At 40.3% G+C, this 18275-nt stretch overlaps 1 protein-coding gene across 5 annotated transcripts in view; it reads left to right on the plus strand.

Moving 5' to 3' along the window:
- Window positions 1-18275, plus strand: part of Enpp2 (ectonucleotide pyrophosphatase/phosphodiesterase 2) — a 112253-nt gene that overhangs the window by 61252 nt on the left and 32726 nt on the right. For all 5 annotated transcript variants that reach the window (XM_051159677.1, XM_051159675.1, XM_051159676.1 and 2 more), the window contains exons 10-13: window positions 4717-4782; window positions 5560-5632; window positions 12011-12119; window positions 17635-17760. In XM_051159677.1, the coding sequence (XP_051015634.1) occupies window positions 4717-4782; window positions 5560-5632; window positions 12011-12119; window positions 17635-17760 (374 nt within the window). The remainder of the gene's footprint in view (window positions 1-4716; window positions 4783-5559; window positions 5633-12010; window positions 12120-17634; window positions 17761-18275) is intronic.

Consider the following 18275-nt stretch of genomic DNA (forward strand, 5'->3'; position numbering starts at 1 on the left):
TTCTTGTTCCATCCTTTAGTTAACAATAACTGGCTCTTTGACCTACCCTTTAGATCTTTTATCTTGTTAACCTTTATTTTGGCAACTTTTCATCCAGAAACGTGTGATACTTTTAGAGTATTGCTGTAGCTTCAGTTATCAGTCTTTATAAATATATTTACAACTGTGCTTTGTGTGTATGTATTTATTTTGATTCCCAACTTTAAACACATAGTATAGTCTCAGGCAGCCGGGGAGCTGGTGGGGGTAGTCTAGGTTTGGAAGTTTACACAGTAACTAGACCAGGGTGGGGAAACCTGCGTTTTACCCCTATTGGCCACCAGCCTTCTCAAATTCCCCCAGTAAGAATATGGAGCTGTTCATCCCTTCAGATGGGGACTAATAATTGATGCTTTCAGTCTCTCAGATGTAATTTACCTCATAAAATTGGCAACATGTTGATTTTTTTTTTTTTTTTTTTATGGCTTGCTAAATAAGAAAGGGAATTTGTTTAGACTTTCATGGGGCTTTTAATCTCCGGTGTGATGTTCTTTCCGTCTTTTGTTTGTGCTTTTTCCAATCACCTAATGCTCTTTCCATGTTTGTTTTTTATGCTTTTAATAAAAAACCCTGACTGTTCTATTAGCAGCAGTGTGCTGAGATCAATCATGGATTCAAAAAGATGTTTCCTCTTGACTGTAAATTCAGGACTGGAGGGTAGCCTCTTCGGATTCGAAGGGTCCAGCCGAAGTTAGTTTGGGTGCTGTGAAGCTGAGACGGGTGTCCTGTTAGAAGTAGTCTTTCTTTTTCTCTTTTAGAGCGGTTCCTGAGGAGAAGTAAGTATGGCTATGTTAGAACTGATGCTGCGCAGTGTAAGTGGCCTCTTATTTACCAAGTTACTCTTCCATAGCTGAGATTTTTTTTTAACCCTTGGCTCTCACGGATGCAGATGGGGATTCTGCAACTCATTCGCCCAGCAGAATGGAGAGGAGCCAACAACATAATTAATACTTAGTCCTCACCCTTAGCCCCCCCCCCCCCCCCGGGACGATTGCAAAGCTTCTCTGAAAAGGCTCAGTGTTCTGCTTTTGAATGACAATTTTCTCCACCCATTTGAAACCACTTATAAGAAGGTGGCTTTTGTGTGCTCCCAAGATGTCTTCCCTTCTCCAGCTATTCTTTTATCTCCGTGTCCTGGAAGTGAGCAGGCTCATTGACTTCCTACCCCCACCTCTTTGAAGCTTTTTATAACTTTATAAAATATGATCAGGTTTCTTGTTTTTACAGGGAGTATATATCAAGGGAATCTACATATATCCATTTTGAAGGAAAAATTTAAATTTAAATAAAACCAGATCCAAACCATAGGTTTAGACTTTAAAGGCAGTCTTTTTTTTTTTTTTTAAAACATGGTTCTGTATTGCAGTCTAGAATTTTATTCCTGAGTCTTAAATGATAGTATTTAATTTCAAAATCATCCCCAGCTGACACCGTATTGCATGCTTTTGTTTCAATTCTTTCTTAGAGGCAGTAATTCCCATTATACACACATGTTTAGATTGAATATAATCCTAGTTCTGCTACTTATGTGGCTACTGACCTTGGGCGTATAATTGGCTATCTCAACAAATCAATGTTCTCATCTTTAAACAGGAATTATAATAAGAGTACTGTGGAGATAGAATGAGTTAACATTTTTTTAGTGCTTCATTAGAGTCTTTAATATAGAGAGAACAGCCAATAACAGATAATGGTTTTTTATTCTCATCATCTCTTTAAATACTGACTAGACAATGTGGCTCCTTACCACCAAGCATTTCATTTAGTCCTTCATTTTCCAGTTTTTAGTTAGTTTGTTTGTTTGTTTGTGACTGTGTCTTATGTATTTGGTCTCAAGATTCATTCTTTGCCAATCAGTGGTGCTGAGGACAATAACACATGTCCCATTTTCCTTGCTACTTTGACACTTGTTGCCCTTTGACAGATTATTTGCAACTCTCTGCCCTGTGTTTTAGATACTAACGGCTAAGGGCCATATCTTTTTTTTAATCTGTGAAGTTATTTCCAAAGCACATAGAAAATTGTCCAAGTCCTTGCTTAAGGGATTAGAACATTAAGACTTAAAATTGTTAAATGTTGTATTCAAGGTCATATTCAGGATGGACTCTAGACTCCTCATTGTTGCACACACACACTAGCGGGGCGGGGGGGAGCCTTTACTTAAAAATAATTCTGATTTTCCATCCCAATTAGAGGGAGATGACACCTACTAGTCTTCTTCATGAGAGAATCTTGTATCTTTGTGTTTATATATGGATCTTAGTCGTAATGTACCTTTAATATACTTTTCATGAATGAATGTATCCTTTCTACAGAACTAGAAATATATCACATAATTATATAAACTAGACTTTTTCTTTTAAATGTTTTCTTAACTGTTTTAACTCTTTGATAATTTCATATGTTTTGATACTATTCACTCCTCACCCCTTCCCCTACTTCCTCCCAGATTCACCCTACCTTCCCACCTACCAACCCACCAAGTCCACCGGATGCTGTTGATGCTGCCCTTGTACTCATGGATATGGGACCATCTGTCCCAGCACAATTGATCTAGCAGAGGTCACAACCTCAGAGAACTGACTCTCTCACTTAGAGGCTGTCAACCTTCAGTAGCTCCTTGGTTAGGAGTGGAGGCTGGCAAGCTCCTCCCCCTTTATGCTAGAACATCGATTGGCTTGATTGTTATAAAACTAGCACTTTCCCTGAACTCTTTCTATGAGCCAGGAACACTTTTAAAGAATGCTACATACATCATCACCTTAAAGCCTTCCAAGAACCTTATGATACAGGTACTGCTACTAGCATTTTGCACAGGCATTAAAAGATAGGTACTTTGTCAAAATCTCATCTCCAATGCTAACAGGAGTTAGGATTCAAACCCAGGCATTCTACCTTCCAGGCTGGTGTCTTTGATTCTTTAATGTTGTTCATGCAGCAAGGATACTAAAGAGTGAGCATTCTGACCTTGACATGTGTTCTGTCACCTTGTATTTCTCCACTGATATCAGGAGAGGTATGATAAGACACACACACACACACACACACACACACACACACACACACACACACAGCAGCAGCAGCAGCAGCTTTCAGGTAGGCAAAGGAATAAAATAACATGAACAGACTGAGGCACTGGCTTTTTTTAATAAGTCAGGAAATAATTCAAAATATGCAATTAAAATGATTTTGTTCAGATACAACAGATTTCTAAGGCTAACAGATTCCTTAAGTGATTAATCCGGCTTTGCTTAGTCTATTGCAATTTCATTTATAGGATGTACTAAGAAGGGCCAATATGTTTACAGCAGGATTTATTTTATAGTAAGCATGGCTTTCTGGTGTTGGAGGGCATCTCTAAGCAGAGAGAATTCTGGGGCAGTGTCAGATCCTGAGAGGAGAGCTCAGTGGAGCTGGTGGGGTGGGTGATGAGGGCAGGCACAGAAAGAGGCATTCCAGCCCTAGTCATTTACCCTGTTTGGGAGGATTTATCTTTTCCCTAGCTATCTTGTTGATATTCCCTGAGAGCAAAGGTTTCAATGGTGTACCCAATAATTTTTCTCACCACGATGAAACTAGTGTAAGCTTGCATTCATCATGAATTAGCCTCTACAGTCTGGTCTTAGAGCAAAAGAACATGCTGTGTTCCTTGTTGGGGAAAAAAAAAAATAAGCAATTCTTTCTCAAGTCATGCTATTGCTTAGCTTGCTAGCATCCTTATAGATCTCAGCCCAGGGTAGTGTCCTGTGTTAGCCAAGAGCTCCTAATCCTGTTGCCAGGCCCAGGGTAATTATTTTCAACAGAGGAATGGTAATTTAAACACAAAGGCCATTGTGGATGAAGATTATACCCTTTTCTTCAGTCTTATAATTATATGTGCCTGCTCTTGATGGATTTTTATAAAGCTGGAAGAAAATGTCAGTTACCTTCACTAACCCATTATTTTATAGAGGAGGAACTTAAAGTTTGGGTTAGATAATGTTTTCAAAAATCATAGCTATTGGAAGGCAAATGGATATCTAACTGTGATCATTAATAAAATAAGATTTATTTTTATTTTTGAAAATAATTTTTTTTAAGCACTGGCTATATGTTAGGCACAGTGTGTGGCCCTTCCTTGATTTATTTCTTTTCATGCTACAACTCAGTGTGTGGAAATCTTTGTTGTTATCATTACTGTTCTGATGGGCACTCTGAGGCTAAGAGGGGTCCAGGGACTTAGTCCCACAGAAGTCATATTGCCAACAAGAGGCGGATAGTTGAAGCCTTCTGTCACAGCAAAAACACTGGCTTTCAAGCCAGGATCCTTTTTGCTTGTAGCAGTTTCTGGTCAAGAAGATAGGTCATGAATTTGGAGTTTTCCAGTCTAGTCATTCAAAGGAGGGGTTGAGTAATAAAATAGGTTGGGGGTGAAAAGGAAGTTTAAACACTAATCCCAAAGAGGGCCCTTCACAGCAACCGAGTGGAAACAGATGGTGAGGGAAGGAGGAAGACAGAGAGAGAGAGAGAAAGAGAGAGAGAGAGAGAGAGAGACAGAGACAGAGAGAGAGAGAGAAGGGGGGTTGTCAGGAGACATAGAGAACTCGTTGGTTTGAGGGATAAGAGAGAAGTCCCCTTTGGGCTTGAATTCATGGAAATGCAACCTATGGATTTGCTTTTGTTTTTACACCCCTACAGGACCATCCCTCATGAGCGGAGGATCCTAACCATTCTACAGTGGCTTTCCCTGCCAGACAACGAGAGGTATTTGTCCTTGTCTGTCCTTTTCTTTTTTCATTACAGTTCCATCTTGGGTTAGGCCCAGATAAGACACTAGATAGCCTGTGACATAGAAGCACAGCCAAGGCTTTGTGCATTATTTCCTTAAGAAAGTTTGAGTTACCAGGGACCATATAATTACACAGATTACCCTAGCTGCCAATCCTGGTATCTTCAGCAGACCTGGGCCGAGCTATAGGCTTTGATAAAGGAATCGATTGCCAGCATCTCAGGACCGAACGGCATTACCCTTGAGTATAGTCAGTCTTTTCAGGCTGCTGGTTGCAAGGCCTGTGGCACCAGTCACCATTGTATTTGCTATGTAAGGATCAGAGTCCCCAGTGACGCCCAAGTGTTTTCATTGTGACTTTTAATGCTTTGGTGTGGCACACATCAACTACCACAATGGGGAGTGGTGTGGAGGTGTAGAGTGATGGGTGAGGAAGTAATAGAAAGTAAAAGTTTCCCATTGTAATACTAATAGTGGGTGTGAGACTAATTAAACTTGAAGGATGTTGCTTTTAAGTTAATTCTTTAAGGCTAACATTCAAATGGATGGATTTCATTACAGCATTTGCATGTACTTGTGTTACTACACTTTGCTTTCTCCTACTTCCTTCCTGTGTGACCTCTAGAGCCCTTGAAGGGTTTAGTGTGTGTGTGTGTGTGTGTGTGTGTGTGTGTGTGTGTGTGTGCACTCATGCTCATGACATGGATTGCTCTGTGTAGCCTGGGGTTGACTCTGGTGTGATTTTCCCGCAGGCCTTCAGTTTATGCCTTCTATTCCGAGCAGCCTGATTTCTCTGGACACAAGTATGGCCCCTTTGGCCCTGAGGTTAGTAGCTTATCATTTGTCTGAGGAGAACCCATGTCCCTGGGCCACCCAGTATACAAAGCCTTCAAAGTCTCGGAGATTTCAAATCCAAAAGGCATGAACATTGTCAAATAATTTGTAAAACTTAGACTAAAAGTTTTTTTTTTTTTTTTAAACCCTTAAATGTATTTGTTCCTTTTACAGGAACTTTATTTCAGATTGTGTTATGGGGAATAGGGGAAACTATAGCCTTGAAGGATGACGTCAGCAGAACAATGTGAACATTTGGCTACCAGAGGGGTAGGACAGACAGCATCTAAGAAACCTCTGATACACATAATAACACAACTCAATTTTAACTCCCTTAACGTGAGGTCACAGCTCACACAGGGGAAGTCATCTCCCAGGCCTCAGTTACCTTATCATGATTAACCTGACATATGGCACAGTGGAGATACATTTTATGGGGTATTTGCACATAGATGTTCATATGGTGAAACCACAAGCATTCCCTAAGGTAAAGTGAGTTCTTAAAATGAGCGAGATGCTGCACTGGAGGCATGTGGAAGCAGAGCTGGTGACACCCTGGTGATACTCACCCATCCCAGTAGAGTACAGTGTTGACTAGGTACAATTCACTATAACTTCCTGTCCAGGAAACAATTGTATATTACTGGTCTTTCATTTACTTAAGATGGAATTCTTCCTATTTCTGTGTCAGTGCACATCACTTGAAATATGTTAAAGGCTACACGTCAAACTTTTAAAATATTTTACATGCTTTTCATTTTTCTTCATGGGGGAGGGGAGGCACAGAGGTCACTGCAACAATGTAGACACTAATTTTGAGCTGAGAGAATTATTTTAAAAAGTCTTTGTTGATGGATACCATCTCTAGTTCTCTGGAAGTTCATGGGGGCACAGTTGCTCTAGTTAAATCCACTGTGTTGAGCAGAAGGCCATGCAAAAGATGCAGATAAATTTATCTTGATTGACGCAGTTCTGAACAAATTGCCCCATGTCTAAACAAAGTCACCAAATACTAAAAAGCCATAAAGATTTCTGAATGCTTTAATATCAGTTCAGTGGCTGGTGAATTTTTTTAAGCACTAGAAACTAATAACTTTGTGCAACCTTTCATAGTTTGTCTTAAATCATGGAAGTCATAGAAATCTGAGACTATTTTTCTCCTCTTGATGGTTAAGCATTATCCTGTGATTATGAAATACAAATGATAAGATAAACATGAAACACAAAAAGCAAGGATGGCTGTTTTATCTTTGGGAAGACTTTCTTTGAGATTAATCTAAGATGAACTGAAGGAACCAGATTTTATTAAAATGTTAAAAAAAATCCATCCCACTAAATACCTAACTAGTTCCATGTGCTCTATTAAAAAGGTCCAACATTGTCTGAATAATAATATCCTTTTAAAGAAAAACCAGGACCTGGTATTGTTATAGCCCCTCTTTTGAAAGTTGAGGCGGGTACTCAAAGAGGTTTTGAGGCTGTTTAAGTTCCTTGGTAAGTGGAAGATTTGCGTTAGACTCTCCGACTGTGAACCTTCCCACAGAACCAACTGACCTTCCCACAGAACAGGGGATCAGAGAAGCTACCCGTCAATAACTATGTTCAAATTATACGAAACATCACTTACGTGGTAAGAGCCCACTCTTAGCAGGACACCTGAGGTATACCACATTTGATACCTTAAATCCTATGGCTTAGCTGTAAGTGCTCTTTTCCAGGGACATCTATGGATCCGTGATATGTATGGTTTTGTTATAGCTACCTTGTGAAAGCATATGTATTTTTGATTAAGAACCAGCGCAGTTGTTTTGAAGTGCTGAGGAATGACTCAGTGAAGCAAAGTGTTGAGTGCTTTAATTTCATATAATGATGGTTTCTATATCCATAATTACTTATAAACATACAAGCCCCCCCCTACTCCTGTGGTATTCTTGAATTAAGAATTTTAAGTATTCTCATTATGTTTTTTTCAGTATTAATACTTCTTACAGTTGGAGTTTCTCCCGAGCTGCTGCGTAAACATTATTAGTTGTATGCCTTAGAGAATCTCATAGCATGACCACATTATTCCTAAAGAAAAGCGCCTTTTCATACTTCGCTATTTTCCATGTGGCTCTAAGAAACTTGTATAGAAACCAAGACAAAATAGCGTTGTGATGTTAAACCAGAACTGAAGGAAGCCAGCAAAACCTTTGTTGTATGATACGCTTGATTGGCTCAAATATCTGCTTCTCAGAAACACATATGTGTAAATATAAACATCCATGTACCATCCCTGATCTTAAATGTGCATGAGAGCACTCTTCACACTACGTGAACCATTATTTTTAAGATACATAACTTCTTATGAATGACAAGAAAAGCACTTGTGTTTGAAATGATTCTCACTAGCAAAAGCTACTATATGGCACAGTAAGATGAATTCAACTGAACTTTGTGGTTTATTTATTTGCTTAATGTCGAGTACACTTGTTTTTCAGGGTGAGTCTCAAAAGCTATTATTAACTGAGATGGCCAAACATGGGGCTAACAGTTCTGAGGCATGGTGTACTGCTCCTGGTTTCATAGTGTAATGGTGAATGTTCCAAAATATGCTTGCTTTTGATAATTGGCAAAACCTTTTTTTTTTATCCTCTTTGACCTATGCTTTCTCTGTGACCTTTTGTTCGGCTGCTCTTCTGGGCCTAGAGGCAGAGCTTTGGCTGGCTGGTCCCTCCCTTCAGATGGTAAAGAATCCTTCTGAAAAGCAGGGAAATTTGCGTGCCCCCCCCTCCCATTCTCTGAATAACCTCAGGCTAAAACTCCTAAATTCAGGCTGAAGTATGGCTGGACAGTGAAAACTTAGCTTTTCCCTACCTCTAACATCTGAAGAAGGAGAAACATGCCTTTGTAATGACTGGATGAAAACTCAGTCTGCTTAAACTCCACTTCTTCTGCTCTTCTAACCTGCTGCAATTGGAAGGGCTCTCTTTGGGCGTCTTTGGAATGTTGGAGTCTCTTGCGAATGGCCTAGAGTTTGATGGGCAGATGTGAGCGCTCGCGGAATGTACTCGGTGACCATGACCTGGAAAAACCCTCTTCCTTTTTCCTGCTCTTTTCATGGGGATTTGCCTAAACTAGAAGCATTAAAACCAAAGCAAACCAAACCAAAGTCTACAGGGCTGTGACTTTTGACTGCTCTGCGGGAGAGAAAGGATGAAACAGAGACAGAAGTGCTCTTGCAGTCGCTTGCCCTGGGAACAGAGCAACTGCATGGCAGATGTTCCCCTTGGTTACACTAACACTGTTCCTCTTCCTGCCCCTGCCTGCAACCCAATGGCTCTTGGAACAGTCCTGCCAAGAGATAAGATAGCTAGGTAGATAGCAGGGCCTGCTGCTTTAATTCACCTTTGCACCATCAGCAAATCAGGGGCTGGTTTTCTCCAGCACCGGGGGGCTCTTCTGTTAGTTGGTGGTTAGATGTTACTGCTCTCTGGATTTCCAGAGAATGCATAGAGAACCACTGTTGCCTCCAGCAGTGAGCCAGCTTCCCATAGCAAAAGTCTGAGTGAAGCCTTCATCTCTCTACCTTGATGAAGAAATCCATGACTTGTCATATTGTATAAAATTTCCAAAGAGGATTTTTAAACACATAGTCCTGGGTTCCTCTTTCCTGCTTGAAGTCCTGATGTGTAACGAGTTCATTCAGGACCAATGGGGACTGTTTATTATTTCTATTTCATTTTGTCCTTGGTTGAACATGCAAGCTGAGGGCCCTCTGGTATACTGATGATTACACGTCTATGAGTTGCTGAATTGGAACCACCTACATGAATCTCATTCTCATCATGAAGTGACCAAGTGACTTTGACTGCTTTGTTACAAGTTAGTGCTTAGATACAGAGAGAACCTTTTGTATGTAACCAATGAGCAGTCTGTCCCCTGTGCAGGAATCATGGAGTTTCCCTTATGTCACTGTCAGATGTAGGCGTACACTGGCTTCTCAGCCCAAAGCAGCCCACATGACTAGATCCTCTTACATCACATTCTTGTGTCATCAGTGAAGCTGCAACCACACTGAGACCCAGGTCAGAGGCCTCTCTCTATAGAGGGCCCCGAATCCCCTCTCCTCTCAATGTGTTCTCCCTTAAGGAGAACTTAGCATTGCTAACTCAGACTCTGGGAACTGACCCCAGATGGGAAAGTATGAGCTTTATTATCTGGCCTAGAGGGACAGACGATTCCTGAGTACAGACATCTCTATCCGCCAGTACAGGAGGGTAGTTATGGCTCGCCTCTTACTCCGGCTAAAAGACCTAAGAGGAAAGTTGCCCCTAAGAGGAGACAGGAAAGACCAGTTGCTCCTCCAAAGAAAAGAAGAAGAAAATTACATAGGATGGATCATTATGCAGCGGAAACTCGTCAGGACAAAGTAAGTTTATCTACCGTTCCAAACCTCTGTGGCGGGCAAGTCTGACTTGACGGCTGCCTTTGGTGTCTTGGTTTGAAACCAGCCTGGGTAAGGTTTAGAACTGGTGCATTGTCCTTGGCTTTGAGTCCAGGGCTATTTGGTAATTCAGAGGTTAACAGGGATGTGAACATGTCTTGCCCTCTCGATACCACAGGAAAAAAAGGAAAGGAGTCTTTTTATCTTCTTTAAAGTTGGTTGGCTGCGCTTGGATGTCGCCATTTATGCTGGAATGACAGCTTTGAGGGCTGTTGGTTCTTCTTGAAAAAGAAAAAGTCACAATGATTTCTGCTACTGCCTCTTGAAAAGCACCTCTGAAGCTAGCAGGGCAAGTCTTTTAAAAGCACTGTAGATGAGAACCCAGTGAAAACACTCACTTCCCTTAGTGGTGTGCACTTTCTAACCTCAGCAGAGGTCTTGTATGGATGAGAAAGGAGGGAGGCAGACTTGCATAGTTTTCTCATAACGATAGTAAGAAATTTTACTTTTAACATTTCCATTTAAAAGAACCTTTGCTTACTCATTTTCTTAAAAACCTTCAGATTCCTCGGAGGCTGATTCTTTGTTGTGAACCTGATTGCTAAGACGTAGGTTCTGGATTTTACCTGAACTGCCCTGCTGAAGAAAGGAAAATAGCTCAGTGCCAAGGATAGACATGTGTTATGCATTTCGCATTTCTATGTCTAGACATGGATCTTGGAGGACAGTGTGTTTCCCAGACAAATACCACTTAGTCTCACATCTGTTAGTCCCTTCAGGTTTGGTGGCACATCTCATTCTGCAATTTTCAGTTGTGATGCGAAATGCGGACTCCTGTCGTGAAGAAAAGAGCCCTCCACCCTGTTTCTCAGATAAGGTGATACAGGGGAAGGGCTTGAATCATCCAAGAAGATTCAAAGGACAGAAACCATTATTCATTTGATTGGAAGTGATGCTTGGGTCTCTTGTTTTCATGTTGGTAATTTGGATGTAAATGTGTGGTTGTTAGCTGAGATGCTTAGGTCTCTGTTTTCATGTTGGTTATTTGCATGTGTGTGGTTGTTAGCTGAGTTGTAAAATCCATGTGCACTACAGTGTTTCGCTGATGTGAGGTCTCTTGAACATCTTTCCATTTCCTACCTCAGAGATGAGATGAGCAAGGCAATCCTTGGGCTTGAGTGCTCGGGACACCCGTTGAAGCTGCTGCAAGAGATGGTGGACTGAGTTTCTTGAGCTTTGGAAATGGTTCCCAGAGCAGAATTGGGACTTTGTATTTCATTAGCCTAGCTAGAACAAATTCTGCAGTTCATTTCTGTTTGTTAGGATTCTTGTCAATTCTTATTTAATCTGTTTGAAAACAATGACGTTGTCCCTAGGACAGCTTCATTTGCAGGTGATTGGTTGCTCTCTGAGGTTGACAGTTCTGGTCTTTGGAACAAGGGATAAATCCTGTTTTGTTAATGATGTTATAATTCATTTCCCAGGAGAAGGTGATACCCTCCAGTCTCTCTCTCTCTCTCTCTCTCTCTCTCTCTCTCTCTAGTTCAAAGTCTGGTGATTTTACACAGAGAACAAGGGCTTTCCACTCTCTGACTTTCTATTCACTCTTAAAACTCTTGGATTTATAGAATACAGTTACATTTTAGAAAAGCCTTTTTGCGCCTCAAAAAGAATTTACCTTAATAATTTGTGACATTTTCACATCAAAATATTTCAAAGGGGATGGGAAGGGAGAACCTTTTATTCTCTCATGAGAATATACAAAGTACTTAGACTTTATTTCCATTAAAAAGAGGAAAATGGTGAGAAAACATTCCCTAGACAAAATTCTGCCTCTGGGCCAGAAGTTTTCTTTCCAGAATGTTCTAATGGTAGAAGATCTATGGAAACTAGAAGGTAAAAACACATGAATAGATATGTGAAGACTAACTTGCTTTTTACAGATGACAAATCCTCTGAGGGAGATTGACAAAACCGTGGGGCAGTTAATGGATGGGCTGAAACAACTCAAGCTGCACCGCTGTGTGAATGTGATCTTTGTTGGAGACCATGGTAAGGCTTCCTTTTTTTTCTTTGCTATTAAGATACAAGTTTCACCAGGCTATGGTGGCACACACCTTTAATCCCAGCACTTGGGAGGCAGAGGCAGGATCTCTGTGAATTCAAGGCCATTCTGGTCTACAGAGACTCTGTCTCAAAACACCAAAAGTAGCCAATCAAACTAACTAAAAAGATAAAAGTTTCCCAGGGGTTGAGAAAAGGAACCCCTGCTATCTGAAACCAAAATTCTGTTCTTAAATTCTTATCCTTCTTCATCCTCTTCCTTCTCTTCTTCTTCCTCTTTCTTTTCTTCTTCCTCCTCCTCCTCTCCTCCACTTCAGGATAGGGAAAGAAATTAGGTCATGATACAAATGTTGGAAAGACCCAGGCATTTCTAACATCTCATTTTTTTTTTTTTTTTTTGTAGGAGAAGCATTGGTATTAAAATCTGTCTCCTATTAATGTGTTGCAGACAGCTAACACATGATATAAATGACTTCCTCTGTAAGTTCAACATCGCAGGTGATGGTCTCCTGCCTCTGTGAACCACATATCCAAAAGAAGCCCACAGAGTTTGTGTATAATTCTAAATACATAAAAGAGGCAAAGATGCAGGGGTCTTGTCAAAGCATGCCATTTAAGTCAAATGGTTTCCTGGAGCTCTCTGCTGGGATTCAAGTTCCAAATCAAGGTTTCATACCAGAAGACTCTTATTAAGAGAAAGAATCAGAGCCTGGAGTGGTGTCACATGTCTTTAATCTTAGCACTTAGGGAGGCAGAGGCAGAAGGATCATTGTAAATTTGAGGCCAACATGGTCTACAAAGTGAATTCAGGAAGCCAAGGCTACACAGAGAGACCCTGTCTCAAAAAGGAGAGAGAGAGAGAGAGAGAGAGAGAGAGAGAGAGAGAGAGAGACAGACAGAGAGGCAGACAGACAGATAGACAGACAGACAGAGACAGAGAAAGGATTAGTGCAGTCAGTGCCCTGTTCTCCCTCCATTCCTCTCTTCTGCCTTTCTTTCTCCTCCTCCTTCTCTTCAGTCTGTCTGTCCCTATGTAGCCCAAGACATCTCAAACTTAATGATTCCCCTTAGCTTCCCGGCTGCTGCAATGGTAGGTGTGTACCACCATACCATCATAGGAATGCTTTCTCTAAAATAATTCTTAAATTAAAAAAAAAAACATTATCTTTTCTTTTTTTCTCATGAGCATTTTTTGAGGTGATTGAGATCTCATAAAGGCCATATGATTATAGTGCTAAGGGCCTCAGGGAGCATTTTAAATATATATACTATGTTATATATTTGTATAATATATATATATATATATATATATATATATATATATATATATATATATATATATATATGTTTTATTCATCCCTTCCCCTACATTCTCCCAGATCCAACCCAACCTTCCTACCTCCCACTCCTTCCCATCCTATCCTTGTGTCTTTTTTTTTTTTTTCATAACTCACTATGTGTAATTTGTGCTACCCTGTGGGGCCATCTATTGGAACATGGTAGACTTACCAGGGGATATGTCTTTAAGCAAACCTGATTCTTCCTCCCTGAGAACTCATCAACTGTCAATAGCTCTTGAGTTAGAATGGGGCCTCATGATCCCTCCCCCACTCCTAACGGAATTGTCTGTCTTGATCTTGTGCAGGCAACCACAGGTGTTATGAATGTGTGAGTACAGTGGTCCTATCCAGAAGGCACTCTTTTACTTTTGCTCTGACTTCAATCACTAGCTCTTAGGTTCTTTCCACCTTGTCTTCTGCAATGGCCACAGAGCCTTGGGGAAAGGGTTGTTATATAAATGTCCCATTTATAGCTGAGCACTCCACAGATATGTCTTTTCTGCATTCTGGCAAATTGTTGAGTTTCTGCATTAACTGTTGTCCATTGCACACAAGAATATTCTGATGAGGTCTAAGAGCTTGACTAATCTATGGATGTCGAAATACAAATTTAGTGGGCAGTTGGGCGCTTAGTTAAGTAAAAATAGTCCCCTTAGCTAAATAGTAGTAGGTTTACTCCTGAGGCTTGTAAGCTCATCAGTCATGCTTTCTTGGCCAGATTCATAGTTCCAGGCATGTGCTTCTTACTACAGAGCAGGACTAAAATCCAGGCAGAGGGTGATTGATGACCCTTATGACATTCATGCCACTATTACATTTGTGGATCATCTTGCCACACTGGACATTGTAGTCCATAACATTCACACTTGAGTAAGACTATTAATGACTTTTTAATCCCAACAGTCTACATATCATCTTCTTATAGTATGAAATTTAGCTAGCAGCCTGGGGGCTTCGTATTCATTATCAACTTAGTTTTCAGAGAGCATTTTTATTCCCAGACACGCAGACTCAGTTCTAGAGAACGCCACCCATGTTCTGAAACTCTCAAACTGTAAAGTATAAGAATCACCTTGGAATTTGGAGCCTTTCCCTTTTAGTAGAGTATAAAACAAATCAAAGTTGATTGACTTCTTGGCTGTTCTGTTATAACAGTGAATTTCCCTAGTTATATTTTGGCCCCTGAAATTTTATTTCCAGGGCATTCTAGAAGATCTAAGAAACTGGGGTAAGGGGTGGGTTTTGTGGATGCTAATTTGCCCCCCTAAGTGGATTGAATGATGCCCTCTGTAAGTTTGTTCGCCACTAGTTTGGTTTAGTGGAAAGCTGCAGACAGGGTGGAAATTGTGAGCATGTGACACTAATTCAATTCAAGTTGCCCAGAAGTGTGGAGAGCATTTGCTCACATGCTAGAGGCAGACATTTACAAAGTAGATGGTCCCAGTGAGGCACATGTCAAAACACCACAAATGTCGCACACAGATTTCTCAATGTGCAGATTGCTAAAATGAATGGGTCCATTGGTTCTAGAAAGCTCTTTATTGAAAGGTAGCTTGCCTACTGTTTCGAGCCCCAGGCTTTGACAGAATGAATTTCAGTGAAGCTCAGATTGCATGATGATTCTTTAGAACCTTTGATGCTGTGTGTTATTTACCCCAGCAAATCTCAACTCCCTCATCTGAAAAATGAAAACGCTGGCTTCACACATGTGAAGTCAGCCTGGACGGGAGGGGAGGAGATATTAGAACAATGCTGGGCACAGTCACCTGAGGGTCTCTACAACCAAGGGAGATTGCTCAGTGTTGGAACTGCAAAAGTGAATGTGTTAAAACGTAACAAACTGAGGATTCTTTCCATCTTCCATTCATCTACTTTTGGAGATTTTTCCCTTTTGGGGGCAATGTTTTACTAGAACACATAGCTGTTCATTATTTTAATTTTTCCTCCTAGAAAATTTCCATGTTAAAAGAAAAGACATATGATTGTGTTGTGTTCAATTTTGTTTTGTTCTTCTTCATGCAAATTGATACTAAGAAATTTATAAAAAGAGGACCACTGAGATGTTTCAGTGATTAAAGGTGCATGCCATGTGAGCCTGGTGACCTGGATTTAATCCCTGGAGCTGTTAAAATGGTGCAAAGACAGAACTGACTCCATCAAGTTGTCCTCTGGCTTCCACATGTACAATGTGTCACCCTCCATTGTGAATATTCACAGCAGTAATAAATAAAATTTTAGAAAGAAAATAAGAGATTGATCTGGGACCTCCAGAAGTGGTAATTTGAATTCTACTAGCTTTGGAACACTCTGGATTATATTTCTTTACTCTAAAAACCTTAAGATCCTTCACAGAATCATTTACTTTCCTTGTTAGAGAATATTAACAGACTAGATGGTGCAAGGCAATTCCGTGTTCTCTCTTGATCCAAGGAGAATATGTTCTACGGCTCCTAGTAGATGCCTGAGACTGTAGATAGTACTTAACCTTGTATGTCTGTCCTTTCTGATGTACTTGTAATTATGATAAGATATAGCTTATAAATTAGGCATAGTAGGAAATTAACAACAATCACTACTAATAAAAACTACGTCAACTAGAGTATGCTGTAAAAAGTTATATGAATATGACTGCTCTTAGCTATTATGTGCATACATTTCCTAAAAGGATGACTTACATCTTGTGCAAAACGCAATAGGGGCCAACCAATTTCACTCTTGGTTGAATGGTAAGTTAAAATTTGTAAGTTGGAATTTTCCATTAATTTGCTTTAAATTGTTTACCAGAGATAACTAAAGTTTCAGAGAGTGAAACCATAGGTGTGGGGTGAAACCAGTTGTGGGGCGACCTCTGCACTGTAAATATTCATTGTCTTGCATCAACTTGTGAACTCTAAAAAGTATCAGTAGAGATCTCTATGAGATTCAGATCGGTAGAGCTGGTAGAGTTCTAATTGTAAGGTTTAAATTACTTTTCAGAATATTGAAAATGTCCCCTGCTCTACAAGGCAGAAAACAAATTTGGGGGTGGGAGTGAATATTGATTGGTTAAAAAATGATCCTCCCTAGACTCTTTCTGTGTGGTAGATACTAACTTCCAGTTCCAATTATGTTGTTTTCAACTTGTTCTTGCACATTACTTTGGTTTTCAGTTTGGGTGGTCATTTGAAATGACTTTGCTTTTCTTTCCCTCGTTTCCTGTTGCCAGTATTGTTTTGTCAGTAACACCCAAGGCCACCAGTGAAGATAGAATGAGGACTGAAGCTTATAGTCTTAAGACATGGAGCATACTAGAAAAAGAAAGAGAGCAGAAATGGCATCTCTCTCTCTCTCTCCTCCTCTCTCCTCTCCTCCTCACTCTCTCTCTCTCCTCTCTCTCGCTCTCTCTCTCTCTCTCTCTCTCTCTCTCTCTCTCTCTGTGTGTGTGTGTGTGTGTGTGTGTGTGTTGGTAGAGACCAGAGGCCTCAGATTCCCCGGGAGCTGGAGTTATGAGTAGTCGAAATCTGCCTGCCATGGGTACTGGGAATTGAACTCTGATCCCCTGTAGGAACGGTATGTGCTTTTAAACACCGAGGCGTCTTTCCACCCCCAGAACAACATTTTACAAAAGATATGTAGAAGAGCATGTTTCAGTCATTTATGCCATCTTCTCTGTTACCCTTCTGGGAACATATTCAAGCAGTAGGGTCTATTTTCAAAGAATAATCTTCTTCATAATGACTGTCAATAATTTGTGTTTTTCAAAGATTCTTTTACATTTATTTATTTGTGAGAGAGTGAGGGTGGGCATCCATATAGATTGGAGGGACAAGCACCCTTACCCACTGAACCATCTCACTGGCCCTCAAACATGGGTTTTTGTGTTGCCCTTCTTGCTCAGTAACTCAAAATAATAATTAAGGTGACACATTTTCAACCTTGACTGCATGGAAGATGGTATGGCTAAATGGACATCTGGAGAAAGGTTATATAGATACGACTTCGGAATGTTACATTAGAACAATCTTAATGGTGAGAGTTTTTTTTTTTTTTTCTAATTGAGTTGCTTAAATCTAATTAAAGAGATGTTAGAATGCCATCTTTAGTGTCTGTGTGAATTTTTTTTTAGGATTTTAACTTTAATACTGCCTGACAGTACTTGTGTATGTGCTTTTCCATCCCCATAGGAATGGAAGATGTGACATGCGACAGAACCGAGTTCTTGAGCAACTATCTAACTAATGTGGATGATATTACTTTAGTGCCCGGAACTCTAGGAAGAATTCGATCCAAATTTAGTAATAATCCTAAATGTAAGTTGGCTCTTGAGTTTTCTCATCTGATGATAAAAGACTTGTTATCTATGAGGACTCTGCACATTAACCTATATGTGTTGTTTACAGCGGTTGGTTCCTGGTGTACAGCAACACTGACTAAGCATTTGCTCTTGTTTTTATCATGTGGAAATTGCGCTTAATTTGAAGCATGTTTACAATATAAACATGTATTTCTAGGGCAACATTCTCCAGTTTCATGGGCAGGCTGGCTGGTCCCTCTGGTAACAGTAGAGTCTAGGGGTTCACAGAACCAACGCTGGTGCCCTCAAGCTTCCTAAGTGCTGTCTGAGAGGAAGTCCTTTCCTTTGTTCAGAGTGATCTAGAGAAAGGACGGAAGGAAAAATAATGTGTTCTTAGAGCTGGTTAACTATTCTGAAAAATTAGAAATTGAAAAAAAAAAGCCCTGGAAAAATTATGAGTCTTTGTTTTCCCTTGTTTAGCATATTCAGGGTGTGATACACCATGAGAATGGACTTCTAGCTTGTTTTGCT

The sequence above is a fragment of the Acomys russatus genome, chromosome 17 (assembly GCF_903995435.1).
Source record: "Acomys russatus chromosome 17, mAcoRus1.1, whole genome shotgun sequence".
NCBI lineage: Eukaryota > Metazoa > Chordata > Mammalia > Rodentia > Muridae > Acomys > Acomys russatus.